Source organism: Phalangium opilio, unplaced genomic scaffold (genome assembly GCF_054372755.1).
Source record: "Phalangium opilio isolate 3A_F unplaced genomic scaffold, DU_Popi_V2 ptg000070l_1, whole genome shotgun sequence".
NCBI lineage: Eukaryota > Metazoa > Arthropoda > Arachnida > Opiliones > Phalangiidae > Phalangium > Phalangium opilio.
The window spans coordinates 2,778,367-2,794,534 of NW_028324182.1; the positions used below are offsets into that span (position 1 = coordinate 2,778,367).

The following is a 16,168-nucleotide window of genomic DNA, read 5'->3' on the forward strand; positions in this document are numbered from 1 at the left end:
TTGATTCTGATTAATTAGACCACGGGGAGTTCGACAAAAATTGTGAAAATATTCTAAACCCTACGCAAGTTGGTCAAAAATGTTTTGGAAAATTTGAAAATTGCATATTATTATTGAGACCGTTGACCGCCTAAACGCGTTCTGCACGCAATCTTGAAAAATTACTAGGGGAAAAACATAATAACAAGGGCACGCGACGGAAATATAGCTATGAAATTTTAAACACCGCTGAAAAATTTACAATTCTTATATCAGGATAGAAAAATATTTTGAAGAAAACTCCACTTTGAAAAGTAAACAATATTTTGGAGAGAGGTAATATTATTTCGAAACGTAAATGAAGATAACAATATTTTGGAAAAGGCATAATATTATTCGGAAAACTAACTCAATGTAAACATCCATATTTAGGAAAAGGCATAATATTATTTGGGAAATAAATGAAGATAATCTAAAATATTTTGGAAAAGGCGTAATATTGTTTCGAAATAAATGAAGATAAACCACAATATTTTGGAAAAGGCGTAATATTATTTCGAAATAAATGAAGATAAACCACAATATTTTGGAAAAGGCGTAATATTATTTGGGAAATATATGAAGATAAACAACAGAATTTTGGAAAAGGTGTAATATTATTTTGGAAACTAAATAAATGAATATATCAAATTTTTGGAAAAGGTATAACAATATTTGGGAAGTAATTGAAGAGAAACAACATAATATTTTGGAAAAGGCGTAATATTATTTCAAAACGTACATGAAGATAAACAACAATATTTTGGAAAAGGCGTAACATAATTTGGGAAGCAAATTAAGGTAACCAATATTTTGGAAAAGGCGTAATATTATTAGGGAAATATATAAAGATAAACAACAATATTTTGCAAAAGGCGTATTATTATTTGGGAAATATATGAAGATAAACAACAATATTTTGGAAAAGGCGTAATATTATTTAGGAAGCTAAATAAATGAAATTATCAAATTTTGGAAAAGGTATAATATTATTTGGGAAATATATGAAGATAAACCACAATATTTTGGAAAAGGTGTAATATTATTTTGGAAACTAAATAAATGAATATATCAAATTTTTGGAAAAGGTATAAAAATATTTGGGAAGTAATTGAAGAGAAACAACATAAAATTTTGGAAAAGGCGTAATATTATTTCAAAACTTACATGAAGATAAACAACAATATTTTGGAAAAGGCGTAACATAATTTGGGAAGTAAATTAAGGTAAACAATATTTTGGAAAAGGCGTAATATTATTGGGAAAATATATGAAGATAAACAACAATATTTTGGAAAAGGTGTAATATTATTTTGGAAACTAAATAAATGAAATTATCAAATTTTGGAAAAGGTATAATATTATTTGGGAAATATATGAAGATAAACAACAATATTTTGGAAAAGGCGTAATATTGTTTAGGAAACTAAATAAATGAAAATATCAAATTTTGGAAAAGGCATAATATTATTTAGGAAACTAAATAAATGATAATATCAAATTTTGGAAAAGGTATAATATTATTTTGGAAGTAAATGAAGATCAAAAAAAATTTTGGAAAAGGCGTGATATTATTTCGAAACGTACATGAAGATAAACAACAATATTTTGGAATATGCGAAACATAATTTGGGAAATAAATTAAGATAAACATCAATATTTTACAAAAGGCATAATATTGTTTGGGAAGTAATTGAAACATTTTTCTGAAATATTTTTCCAAAATAAAATTACACCTTTTTCAAAATTTTCTTGTTTATCTTCATTTACTTTTCGAAATAATATTACGCCTTTGCAAAATTTTGTTATTTATTTTCATTACCTTTCAAAATATTTTACGCAGGTGTTTAAAATTTCATAGATTTATTTCCGTCGCGAGTCTGTTGTTATTATGTTTACCCCCTAGAATTTTTCAAGATTGAGAGCAGAACGCGTTTAGGCGCTCAGCGGTCTTAATGGTGGTAAGTACATGCAATTTTGAAATTTCAAAACGTTTTTGATCAACTTTCGGCCAGTTTAGAATTTGTTCTCTTCGTTTTTCGAACTCCTCGTGGTCTAATTAATCAGAATGAAGTAAAATCCTACCAATTCTTGGTCTAATTACGTCACTTTTTAAGGTAATTTAGTCAAGCTTTCATTTGTTTAATGAGGACTCAACGTCATTATTGAGAATAAATAACTTGAACCTAACCTCACCTCATCTGAAACTAACCGAACCAAGCCTAACCTCAACCTAACCAAACCTAATAAGCCACTTACCCATCACAAGCTACGTTTCGACTATAATGACGTTCGACATAGTTCCGTGTCGACCGTATTCCGATTTTGTTATTTTCATCCTCATTCCATTCGATACTAATCAAATTTGTCAAAATGTGGTTCGCTGCTAATCCTAAGAAAGCGAATTTTTCGACTTTAAGGACGTTCGATACAATTCCTTTCGACTCTAGGTTAAATTAGTAAATTGAAGGAGCAACTCTCTATTCGACATTAATCAATTCGATACTATTATGCGACCCCATCGAGTGTCATACTTGTATCTAAATATACGTTTTCAAGTGGTTTGTTATTTTCGTTGACTACCTGTCTTATCTTCAAATTTTATAAGTGGAATCAAAAGTATATAGATATAAATACAGAAAGCACACTTCAACAATTCCCTTTAATGTCCGATAAAAAGAACTTGTCAAGGTAAATCTATTACTAACAGAGGGAAAAAGGTTCAATTCAGGGCAAATTATGCGGATTCAAGATAGAATGGCGTGACTTAATCTAACTAAATCCACGTGATCCATTAACCACTTGAGGGAGATAAAAGGGTCACCTTGGTTTCATTAAAATACCATCGTGGGTCGCAATTTCGACGTTAAAAAAGCGTTGCTCGGAGAGAGGCGAGAGTCAGAAGGGCAAAAAGGAACCAGGTCCAGCAGCCAAGAGAAATCAAAATGGTAAGTGCAGTTTCGAGGACTTAAGTAAATTGCCAGACTCGCGGGGAGTTCAACGAAAAAATTAATATTCCTTGTATGCGTGAAAAATAGGATATTTCTATAGAATTTCAGATGACATAATAATGAGATTATAATTTAGGAATAAAATGGCTCATACTGATTAATATGTGTAGAAGATCTATTGAATTTCCGTTAGGAAATTAACATGAGAAATTGGGACAATTGAGCAAGGATAATCAACCATAGGAGCTTTTACCATTTCTCGCATCATTTATTTGGTTTCAGGGAACCCCTTTCCAAGCTTCAACCTTCATTCTGCCTCACCGGCAAATAAACCCTTGATAGGCAAAACAGACTGGCATCCGCTTCGGTAATTTAATGGAACACATAATTTTGAGAGAAATATTTGATAATCTACCATTTAGTACGAACATTAGCACTCATTCCGAGTTAATAATATTTTATGGGGTTTCCGATTCCTGGTAACTCTAGTATAGAGCTATCTCAGTTGTGACGTGAGTGCCTGGGTAAAACGTAACGGGCTCAGCTTTGGCAGTGGGCAGCCATGTTTCCTACCGCTTTGGTTCTATGGAGAAATAGCATAGCTGACGTCACGCTAAGTCATCTCAGATCGCTCCATTCTCCCCACTTTTAAATATATTTTAGCAAGTTCAAATCTAAAGGGTGGAAAAGGAAGAACCGTTGTTTCATATTTCCGAATTCCTCGCGAGGGAATCTGGGATGAGAAATTTGGGTTTGGCTAATAGAAGACAATTTTCATGACGTAGACGGATTGGTCAGTTTTTTGGGGACACTGGTCAGGGAGTAAGATTCTAGAATTTTCTGGTCCTCGTTTGTGCTACCATGGCATGGTACCATTTCCGGAGCACGTTAATTTGGGGGTTGGAGAAAGGGGATAAAACTTGCTAAAAGCTTGTTTTGACAATTCTTGGAAGAATTATTTTGGTTTGTGGGTCTCAAGGTGAAATAGTTAAACTTGTACTTGGAATGTAGGGACATAGGCTACCGTCGAAAGTGTTCCAGAATTTCCCTAGTCACTTAGATCTCCTTTCTTTTTATAAAATCACAACACGGAGACATAAGCCAATAATTACTTGTACACCCTACCTAAAACTACCTCGTGTCATACAATTTCTTCAGTATTATATACTTTGTCAATTGAGTCTATTTATGGAAAATATGACGACAAAGAAATGCGTCTACTTTGCCGGCTGCTGTCACAAAAAATAGCAAGTGTCATACTTAAAAAGCACTCCCGTCTTTATACCTAGATACATTCGAGTATTGAATTTGTGCTGATTCTTTGTGGTTCATCTTAATAATTTCAGGATTTTTCGGGCTGTTTGATGGGGAGTGGCACTCGTCATTCGGGAGCGTTGAAGAGAAGCGAATGAAGACGCGAGGCTAGAGTCGGTGGTCCGCTCCACGCATCGGCGGAGTGAAAGGCCCCTCGAATCTCCCATAAAGAAACCAAGTCTTTAAAGGTAAATGGATCAGATTCAAGAGTTCTTTCTTTTATTATGGTTTTGCATTATTATTATTAATATTAATTGGGCACGTTTTAATCTTTTTCTAATTGCAGGTGGTCGTTCCTTCTCGGCAGGGTCAAGAAAGTCGCCCAAACTCATTCAAAGTGAACAATCGAGAGACTGACACCGAAATGCTAAAGTTCATTTTCGAATAGTTTCTTATCTTCCGCCTCATCTTTCCTCTCAATCGACGACAACAAAATTCAAAAGGTAGAACTTTATAATGGAAAGGTTCAGTTCGGGAAACAACTTGTTCATGGTTAGCGCTAAATTCCTTTTAGAACGCGATCGCTATCAATTGATCAATTTTAGATGAAATGTGCTAGAACTCTTCAATATTTGGTTTTGACGGCATTCCTTAATTGTTTTTTAGCCCGAAATGCGAACGCGGCGAAATGAAATGAGCGTCAACCGAAGCGAAAAACAAAATGAAGCTCCCGAACACCAAGCGGATCCGCGTAGCTTCCCTGTCCCTGACGTCACGAGTCATTAGTGTATTTCCCCTTGTAAATACACGAATATATTGCGAGGAACAATGTTCCGAATTACGCAGTCGCCAATCAGCCGCCCTTAAAATTAAGGTCTACAATCGCCCAAGGAATTAATCCCTTGGAAACTGATGGCGGTGCTCAGGAGGATACTAGGCATTCCGAACTTACACGAAGCTTCGCGGGATGGTGACGTAAAAAGAGTAAAGAAATTATTGGGAAGAGGGGAAGACCCCGAAAAGAGGGAGGAGGAGCATGGTGGCACGGCGTTACACTTCGCTGCCCAAAATGGACATGTAGAAGTCGTCACACTACTTCTTGAAAAGGGAGCGCGAATTGATGCGATCGATCATGAAGGCAGAACGCCTTTATACTTGGCATCGTGGGAAGACAAATTGAATGTCGTCAGACACTTGATCCAAAATGGGGCGCGTGTCAATAAGGCACAGATAGATAACGCCACACCTTTGTTCATCGCTTCCCAGAAGGGTCACTTGAATGTCGTCACCCACTTGATCCAAAATGGGGCGCAAGTCAATCAGGCCGATAAAGATGGCTGGACACCCTTGTACATGGCTTCCTTTTTGGGTCACTTGGATGTCGTCACTCATTTGATCCAAAATGGGGCGCAAATCAATCAGGCAGAGGAAGATGGCTGGACACCCTTTCACATCGCTTCCTATTATGGTCACTTGAATGTAGTCAGATATTTTCTGGAAAACGGCGCCGACATTCACTTGACTAACAATGTTGGTCGCACTGCTTTGTACTACGCGAAAGATTCCGTTAAAAAAGAAATAGAAAAATTGTTTATTAAACACGAAAAAAGCAATACGAAAGAAATAGAAATTTCGGAAGAAGGAGTGAAGAGCGAGGCGGCGGAACCGAGATCCGTTCAGACTGAAGATCCTGATGAAGAGACTTCAGATTTTCCGGCGGATGTATCCGTCTTGAAAGAAGACAAGGAAAGATTGGAAGCTCAACTCTCGTCGCTCAGGGTTGAAAAAGAGAAATTAGAGTGTGAGATCGAAAAACTAAAGCGAGATAGATCAGAATTAAGCGGATCGAGTGAAACAAGGACGCCGGAACTAAACACCACCGGCCCATCGAGCAAGGACATTGACAAGATTGAGGCCCTGGAAAGGGAACTGGCTCAATTGACGGAGACCTTATCCAAGATGAACCTACGCAATGCCGAACTGAGGATGAGACTCAAAAACTGTTCTGCACCTGCGAGTCAAAGTCCACAGATCACCATAGTGGTACCAGGGACAATCGGCGGATCGGTAACCATAAACAACATCAACACTCCGATAGAACAAAAAAACATAAACCTGGGATCCAACTCTGGAGAAACGACCTTCAACCGTCAATAATGGAAAAGGTAAGTTATTCTCGAAATAAATTGTAAAGTCTCGACGGTATCTTAGAATGCGCTTAAATTTCTAGGCCTACATCCAATTTAAAAAGGTAGGGTTTCTCTTTCCCTTTAAAATAAGACAAGTTTCCTTAAACAGGGTTAACATTTCACCAAGATGCAAATCAAAACTTGGCTTCACCCTTTTAATCTATTGTGATATTCGCAATGCGCTGCACGGAATTATTTTCTTTTCCCTTTGACGTCATAATTGCGCAAAAGCTTGGTTCACGCGCGAGAGTTCGCTTGTCGCGCGCTGAAATTATAATTTGCAAACTATGCTTAGAATGAACATTACATGAGCGACTAAATATGCCCCTGTTTTTATGAACTGATAAATCTGCACCTTTTCCAAAATATCACTAAATTGGCCATGTTTCTAACCCCAATTATTCTTAAAGGAAAGCGCGGCTCCATTGATGCCCCTTATAGATGGCTTTTCTGCTACACAGTGGCTAAGCTTGCTAAAGGCTACTTAAACCAAAGGCAGGAACCAATGGGAACTAGTGCATTAGGTCTGATTGGTTCCTGCCTTTGTCAAGGTAAAATTCGTGTCCAGAAGATTAGCCAGAATGCTAGGGGTGATCATGGAGCCGCCTGTTGCTTTAAATATCTTGTTAATTGCCACCTCTCACATTTTTTTCCTATTTTAGTTTCATTCTACCCTAAAAAGAGGCGCACTTTTAGCCACTCGTAAAATTACGCTGAAGATCTAACTTAGGCTTATTTCTCCAATATTTTTTCACCTTCTACGTCACAGGGAACTAGCATAAACTTCCGGTGGCGTAAAATTTTGATAATCTTGTTTTGAGGGGACAAAATTTCTTCTTGTTATATCCAAGTTTACGTAATGTCGGTACAATTTTGAAATTTTTGAAAAAAGTATCAATGTATTTATACTAACAGACACGTTTCATTGCTTTTCTTTTCAGGATTAATGTCATCTCATCATCACTCCATAGAATTGGGAAGGCGAAAGGGTGAACGTGTACGCAAACGCGGTGGATCATTCAGGATGAAAAGACACAAGTGTTCGTCGCGTACGCGTCAGAAGTCCAGACGGATAACGGATGAGGTCGAGATACCAATTACAAATGAAGGGAATTGAGCCATAGCAATTTGAGCGAGTGGATTACCACGAGAAAGAACTACGTTTCCAATTTTGACCCCCTTCCGAAGAGAAGCAAACTGACCGCACTAACTCAGGAAGCCTGACCTCGGGGAAGGGGAAAATTCATTCAACCCACCAACCTTAATCCTAAACCAAACTAACTTTCCCCCTCATCTAACCTAACCTCATATTTAACCTAAACCTAATATTTACCTTAATCTAAACCTACCCCCCCCCCTCCCGCTTCTACTGAGGAGACAGGCTCTGTTTGAGAATAAGTAGTACACTGTGGTCAAAAACCAGTTAAGGACGATAATGGGAAAATGGACAGACAACCATTATAAAATTTCTTTAGATTTAAGTCCAGTTAATTCACCCTTTAACTATCTTCTCACAGTTCTTTCTCGTGGTTCCTTTCACTTTTCCTTCATCTGGAATTGTTGTCCGTCATTTCGACCACTGTCCCGGCAACTCGACACCACCTTCTTCCCCCCTTCCCCCGACTAAACGGTGTCCGCAAAATAGTGTTCCCTCTTCTATACTTTGACCGCAAACGACCTTTGACCTTTCTCATCATTGGACTGCCTTCCAATAAGTCACCAACTTCCGTTATTCATTTCCTCAATTTGGGATTCAACAATTTGACTTTGACGAATTGACGCCGTTTCGTTTTTACTTATTTTGAACAATTTCAAGAATTAGTGACGAGATTAACGAACGTTTAAAACCATTTTCCGATTTTAAAATTTTTCAAAGAGTTTTTCTTTTTCAACATTTTATTAATTGAAGTCGCGAGTCTTGGTGATCATTTTCAAGAACTTCCCGTCTATTTTCAAGTTATCGTGATAATTCCGGACCAAATAATTCAATCATTTCGAAATAACCTTTTCGCGAAATATTTCAACCTTATAATAAATAATTCATTAACTTTTTTATTCGCGAGTCTCGCAAATGCAACGAAGATTTTATTTTCCGTTGCTTTTAAATAATGTCTAGCGAACTTAATGGACATTTTCAAGAACGATAGAATCAAATTATTCGCTATATTTATTCATCTTTTTCTCATGAATTTGCAAGTTTTTTCTATGAAAATTAAAATATATTTTTTGTAACGATTAAATTTAATTTAAAGAGATAGGAGAGCAAAAAATCGATATTTAAATTTTGTTTCGAAGAAGAATTGAACAAACTTGATTAATTTGTCAGTGTGTATTATTTTCAATTATTTGAAACCCTTTATTTATTGTTGTTCAAATTGTGCGTTACTATCCATTTAGTTTCCTGGGATTTTTTTACTCCAGGGCTTTTTGAATTATAGTGGAACTAATTATTGCCAATGCTATTTTTTAAGTTTCATTTTCGTTCAATTTTAATGGAAATTCTGCCAATTTCAAACCCAAGGTCCCTGTGCCTAACTTAGCCTAATCTTAACTTGGCCAGGCCAGGGACGGACCCGTTCTTCCAATAGTCCTGATGATTTAATAAAAATTAATTTGGATTTTTTTCTCCAATGTTCAATTGCTTCTTTTATTATTTTGGGTTCAAGACGCGGGAGGGGAAAACCACGCCCACTTTCGAAACAAATAGACGATGCTTAAGATTCTTCTTGTATTAACGATCTTTTATTTCAAATTGAATTTTAATTTTCAAAAACTTCATAACGTTGAGTTATCCCTTTCAAAGTTGCTTAGAAATATATCGCCTCAAAACAAACATGGAAAACGTTTGGGAATGTTCGGAGGGGTGACCTTTACCCCTCAATATACTACGAAATTCACCTATTTCCCCATAAAATTCCATCCACCAAAATTTTCTCCACGTCACCTGGAAGGCGACATTATGTCAAGCGTGACCCCCTTTAGGAGTTTCCCCCAAAATTAACCTCTCGCGTTAAACGAGCCTCCCTGGAAGGTTTTTAACCCTTTAACCGACAATTAATTTAGTCTCGATAATAAATTGAAACATTCAATAAAACGACGCTTGGCAGGTCTTACTAATAAAGCTAAAATATTATCGGGGTCAAGAATGGGACGTACTTTACAGGCTCACTTGCTAGGAGCTCGTGGACCCAACCTTGAGCAGAACTCAAACTACGGTAATTTACCACCGAATTCTCATTTCTTTCTCTAGGAAAATGGTCTAAAAGCTCTAGGTTTTGTTCTACCCGCGCACGAGTAAGTCATACAAGATCGAAGGGCAAGCGTGGGAAAAATTTGAAAAAGGAAACAAAATTTTATTTTCTCGTCTATTCTTGGTGTCGAGTTCCTTCGCGTCAGCTGGAAGCGCTGTAGTTGTTACAATTGTGTTCTAAAAACGTGAAATAGCAATAATTGGCAAAATGGGTAAGAAGTGGATGTTACTGTGCAAACATCAAATAATGTACGATACCATGCTATGAAAAGTATAGCTGTGTTCAAGTGGTATTTTTTCATTATTAGCTTAAAAAAGGTTCAATATGATTTATTTTTGAGTTTTCGAAAATTACCATGTACGGTAATTTTCGCGGTAAATTGCGGCGTAATTTACCATTTTCCAAAATTACCGTAATTTTCGAACCCTAGCTGGGATATGATTAGGCGCTAATTAAACGAGCCCCCTCCCCCAACTGGCACGATTAAGTTTATTCCAATTAAAAGTGAATTCCACCCTCGACTCCTTCCAAAATAAGGGTTCATTTCCTTACGAGAACGGTTAGTATTTACTTCAGTCCGACTCATAGCCCAGTATAGAGTCCCTCCCTCCAACACGGAGCGAAAAGTTTAAATTATCTTATTGGCCCACTTAAACTACGTTTTGATGACGTTTTTGACGGGAACGGCGAAAAATACGTAATTCCTTTTTACCTCTGTCGCTATGACCCGCCTTTCTTTCATACCCCTTCGTCCCGTGGAAGGGGGTCAAGGGACTTTGACGCGCGCCCACATTACTCTGTTCTCCATTCCTACTTCTCAAAATTAAATCTATTCCTGCACTTTGCGATACCCCATCAACTAACACAGGTTTCTGACTAATTAGACCACGGGAAGTAATAAAAAAATACTGAAAAAGTTCCTAGCACTTCGCATGAATGCAAGGATTTTAAAATTTTGAACAATTTTTTGACCAACTTGCGTCGGCCCAATAATTTTTTAACTATCTTTTCGGACTCCACACAGTCCAATCAACTAGAAACCATTTTTAGTTGGATGGGTCACGTAAAGTGCAATCCTATCGCCTGTTTTCCTCTTCCATTCACGCAAATGCCAATGTCATGAGATCGATTCTCGTCGGAGCTTCGTTATTGTGTTAGTTGAACTAGTTTTGGTAGCTTTTAAGGATTCAAAAATATTAAAATTAATAGTTGCTTGAGATATTTATACATGCAAACAATTTGGTGAAATTGCAAATGCATTAATTAAGTTTAACTTCATGAAATATTATATTCATCATGCAGCACGATATAGGGCTCCGTGGCTTAGTGCGAAAGAAACGAAACCTTTTAAATCATTTATAAGGTTTCGTTTCTTTCGCACATTTTTAAAATCTGAATCCCAAGCTCGATTAGCCTAAGGTTTTCAAGTGACAATGTCGAAAACTATGAAGTGTGCCCCTTTAACTAAGATTTATGGAAATATTTTGGAAGGTTATTAAAAAGCACGTCCAGACATTAAAGTTCTAAAGCTCAATCATTGGCAAACAATATTTATAAAAGCTTAAATGAACTTTGACTTTCAAGTGGAGCAAAACATTTCTGAGTGGAACCCATATCATGCCTCAAGAAGAATCTCTTTAAATTAATCAAATTGAATTGGTAAATTAAGACGCATCATAGTTCGTTGGGGAGGGGGGTTAAAGAAATGTGACGTGGTTTTCAGGGGAGGGGTGTTAGAAAACGTGACGAAGCGTGATCTGGGGGAACAGAAAATGCCATTTTTTTGCGTGACGTAGTTTATGGACGGTCCCTTATCGGTCACTTGCTACGTCCGCCCCGTACTGGAATTTGGGTGTCCTATCTGGAACCCTCATTCTGCCCTTGATGTTAAACTCCTCGGCAATGTGCAAGGTTCTCTATCTCGTCTCCCATTCCGCTTGCGACATCAACCCAGGACCACTAGACTCTCTACACTTGGTTGGACTTCATTAAAAACCCGCCGTACCAATTTTGACCTTCTGGGCTTATTCAAGATCTTAACTTCCCCTACGCAAAGTTATTTCACCCCCCTCCCTTTGATGCTCCCACAAGGGGTCACAGTCGGAAATTATTTCACCAATATGCCCGCAAAGACCAGCTGAAGCACTCTTTTTTCCGTCGGTCGATCCCTATTTGGAACTCCCTCCCTTCAGAAATTGTAGCGATCAGATCTCTCTCTGTTTTTATGTCCAAACTGCGACAGTTTCTAGGTTTTTAATTAGTTAATTGCACTTTATATTCACGGAGCTGTAAGGCTTTTTCAGCCCTAGCTCGTCACCCCCCACCGAAAAAAAAAATAAAAAAAGATGATAAAATTATTGTTTAGGTACAGTCGCGGAAATAAGTTTCGGATCATTTTCAATCGACGATAATTTCATGATGGATCGTCGTATCGCAAAATTTTTGACATTATTAGTTAAGTGTGAATGTCAAGAATAGATCAACACCTTATTTTTGAAAATCAGAAAATTATTGCGCTCGTGACTACTAAAAAACCAAAAAATCACTTTTCGACCAATTAAAATCTTCGCGTCACGTGACATTTTTTAGATGCATCACATAGCTCGCGTCATTTGGAAACGAACCCTTTTTGAAATTTTAAAATCGGTCCAGCCGTTCAAAAGTTATGACGTAAAATGTGACTGGATTTTGGTCACAAATTAAGCCTAACGTCCAAAAGATTGTTTAAGAAAAGCCAATGAAGCCAAAGGCGGGTAATGTTATTTCAATAGAAAAAGGAAAACACCAAAAAATTGCTTTTCAAAAATATTATAAAATTGAGTAATTTAAATAAAAATTGAATAATTAAAATAAAAATTGACCAAATCAAATTAAAATTGATTAAATCAAATTGAAATTGACTAAATCAAATTAAAATTGACTAAATCAAATTAAAATTGACTAAATCAAATTAAAATTGACTAAATCAAATTAAAATTGACTAAATCAAATTAAAATTGACCAAATCAAATTAAAATTGACTAAATCAAATTAAAATTGATTAAATCAAATTAAAATTGATTAAATCCAATTAAAATTGACTAAATCAAATTAAAATTGACTAAATCAAATTAAAATTGACTAAATCAAATTAAAATTGATTAAATCAAATTAAAATTGACTAAATCCAATTAAAATTGACTAAATCCAATTAAAATTGAGTAAATCAAATTAAAATTGACTAAATCAAATTAAAATTGACTAAATTAAATTAAAATTGACTAAATCAAATTAAAATTGATTAAATCAAATTAAAATTGATTAAATCAAATTAAAATTGACTAAATCCAATTAAAATTAACTAAATCCAATTAAAATTGACTAAATCCAATTAAAATTGAGTAAATCAAATTAAAATTGACTAAATCCAATTAAAATTGACTAAATCAAATTAAAATTGATTAAATCAAATTAGAATTGACTAAATCAAATTAAAATTGATTAAATCAAATTAAAATTGACTAAATCAAATTAAAATTCACTAAATCAAATTAAAATTGACTAAATCAAATTAAAATTGATTAAATCAAATTAAAATTGATTAAATCAAATTAAAATTGACTAAATCCAATTAAAATTGACTAAATCAAATTAAAATTGATTAAATCAAATTAAAATTGATTAAATCAAATTAAAATTGACTAAATCCAATTAAAATTGAGTAAATCAAATTAAAATTGACTAAATCAAATTAAAATTGACTAAATCAAATTAAAATTGACTAAATCAAATTAAAATTGATTAAATCAAATTAAAATTGATTAAATCAAATTAAAATTGATTAAATCAAATTAAAATTAACTAAATCCAATTAAAATTGAGTAAATCAAATTAAAATTTACTAAAACCAATTAAAATTGACTAAATCAAATTAAAATTGACTAAATCAAATTAAAATTGATTAAATCAAATTAAAATTGATTAAATCAAATTAAAATTGATTAAATCAAATTAAATTGATTAAATCAAATTAAATTGATTAAATCAAATTAAAATTGACTAATTCAAATTAAAATTGACTAATTCAAATTAAAATTGATTAAATAAAATTAAAATTGATTCATTCAAATTAAAATTTATTAAATCAAGTTAAAATTGATTAAATCAAATTAAAATTGATTCATTCAAATTAAAATAGATTAAATAAAATTAAATTGATTAAATCAAATTAAAATTGACTAAATCCAATTAAAATTGAGTAAATCAAATTAAAATTGATTAAATCAAATTGAAATTGACTAAATCAAATTAAAATTGACTAAATCCAATAAAAATTGACTAAATCAAATTAAAATTGACTAAATCAAATTAAAATTGACTAAATCAAATTAAAATTGACCAAATCAAATTAAAATTGACTAAATCAAATTAAAATTGACTAAATCAAATTAAAATTGATTAAATCAAATTAAAATTGATTAAATCCAATTAAAATTGACTAAATCAAATTAAAATTGACTAAATCAAATTAAAATTGATTAAATCAAATTAAAATTGACTAAATCCAATTAAAATTGACTAAATCCAATTAAAATTGAGTAAATCAAATTAAAATTGACTAAATCAAATTAAAATTGACTAAATCAAATTAAAATTGACTAAATTAAATTAAAATTGACTAAATCAAATTAAAATTGATTAAATCAAATTAAAATTGATTAAATCAAATTAAAATTGACTAAATCCAATTAAAATTAACTAAATCCAATTAAAATTGACTAAATCCAATTAAAATTGAGTAAATCAAATTAAAATTGATTAAATCAAATTAAAATTGACTAAATCCAATTAAAATTGACTAAATCAAATTAAAATTGATTAAATCAAATTAAAATTGATTAAATCAAATTAAAATTGACTAAATCCAATTAAAATTGAGTAAATCAAATTAAAATTGACTAAATCAAATTAAAATTGACTAAATCAAATTAAAATTGACTAAATCAAATTAAAATTGATTAAATCAAATTAAAATTGATTAAATCAAATTAAAATTGATTAAATCAAATTAAAATTAACTAAATCCAATTAAAATTGAGTAAATCAAATTAAAATTTACTAAAACCAATTAAAATTGACTAAATCAAATTAAAATTGACTAAATCAAATTAAAATTGACTAAATCAAATTAAAATTGATTAAATCAAATTAAAATTGATTAAATCAAATTAAAATTGATTAAATCAAATTATATTGATTAAATCAAATTAAATTGATTAAATCAAATTAAAATTGACTAATTCAAATTAAAATTGACTAATTCAAATTAAAATTGATTAAATAAAATTAAAATTGATTCATTCAAATTAAAATTTATTAAATCAAGTTAAAATTGATTAAATCAAATTAAAATTGATTCATTCAAATTAAAATAGATTAAATAAAATTAAATTGATTAAATCAAATTAAAATTGACTAATTCAAATTAAAATTGATTAAATAAAATTAAAATTGATTCATTCAAATTAAAATTTATTAAATAAAGTTAAAATTGATTAAATCAAATTAAAATTGATTCATTCTAATTAAAATAGATTAAATAAAATTAAAATTGACCCATTCAAACTAAATTTGACTCATTGAAATTAAATTTCATGAACAGTTAAATTTGAATAATTAAAATTAAAATGAATTAATTCCAGTTAAATTTGAATAATTAAAATTAAAATTGATTAATTAAAATTAAAATTTGATTAATTAAAATTAAAATTTGATTAATTAAAATTAAAATTTGATTAATTAAAATTAAAATTTGATTAATTATAATTAAAATTGACTAATTCCAATTAAAATTGACAAATTAAAATTGACTCATTCAAATTATTTTTGATGAACTTCAATTAAAATTGATTAAATCGAGTTAACATTTCCCTCCTCAATGAGAAAGCCAAAAAAAGAGAGGACCCTCTGTTACTATGGGAAAAACCGAACTGCGCTTATAATAGAAAAGGAGTTCGAAACTTTAAAAAAAAACCACCTGGATTTTTACCTCTCCGAGTGACGTATGTCACGGAGAGGTTCTAATTTCGACGTGTGTGTGTGGGTGTGTGTGTGTGTGTGTGTCTGTCTGTGTGTCTGTGTGTCTGTTGTTACACCCACGTGACCGCGTTCGCAGTTTCCAAATCGGAGCAAACGTGTTCGCCATTTCCGAACTGCTTTCACAGTCACGGAAATGGCTCCTCTACTTGAGTTCTCACACCACCATCTTCTGGTTTTTGTCCATCCCACACGGAGACCAATCTGTACTTACTGGCTTCTAATCACCACCATCTTTTGGTCTTCGTCCATCCCACATGGAGACCAATCTGTACTTACTGGCTTCTAATCACCACCATCTTTTGGTCTTCGTCCATCCCACACGGACACCAGTCTGTACATACTGGCTTCTAATCACCACCATCTTCTAGTCTTCGTCCATTCCACTTGGACACCAGTCTGTACACCTGGCTTCTACTCCATCGTCATC

General features: G+C 32.9%; 1 protein-coding gene and 1 long non-coding RNA gene across 4 annotated transcripts; both read left to right on the forward strand.

Annotated features, from left to right (window-relative positions):
• Nucleotides 1-727: 727 nt before the first annotated feature.
• Nucleotides 728-1,370, forward strand: LOC149661063 (uncharacterized). The gene is made up of 3 exons (XR_016369066.1): nt 728-819; nt 894-999; nt 1,107-1,370. It is a non-coding gene; the product is annotated as an uncharacterized LOC149661063 (long non-coding RNA).
• A 482-nt stretch (nt 1,371-1,852) lies between these two features.
• On the forward strand, nt 1,853-9,046 carry LOC149661064 (uncharacterized). Of its 3 annotated transcripts, XR_016368775.1 has the most exons (6): nt 1,853-2,966; nt 4,316-4,471; nt 4,570-4,726; nt 4,890-6,388; nt 7,182-7,273; nt 7,384-9,046. XR_016368775.1 is itself a non-coding variant. In XM_089842454.1 (5 exons), exon 4 carries the CDS (start codon nt 5,136-5,138, stop codon nt 6,378-6,380), a length of 1,245 nt encoding a protein of 414 aa, XP_089698580.1. In that variant the 5' UTR covers nt 1,853-2,966; nt 4,316-4,471; nt 4,570-4,726; nt 4,890-5,135; the 3' UTR covers nt 6,381-6,388; nt 7,354-9,046. The 3 variants fall into 3 exon arrangements, 2 of the variants coding, with proteins under 2 accessions (XP_089698580.1, XP_089698579.1); XM_089842454.1 differs by lacking the exon at nt 7,182-7,273 and having other exon boundaries at nt 7,354-9,046; XM_089842453.1 differs by lacking the exon at nt 7,182-7,273.
• The last annotated feature ends 7,122 nt before the right edge of the window (nt 9,047-16,168 follow it).

What these genes read in the sequence shown, in the direction of transcription:
- LOC149661064 (XM_089842454.1), top strand. Translation starts at nt 5,136, where the DNA reads ATGGCGGTGCTCAGGAGGATACTAGGCATTCCGAACTTACACGAAGCT.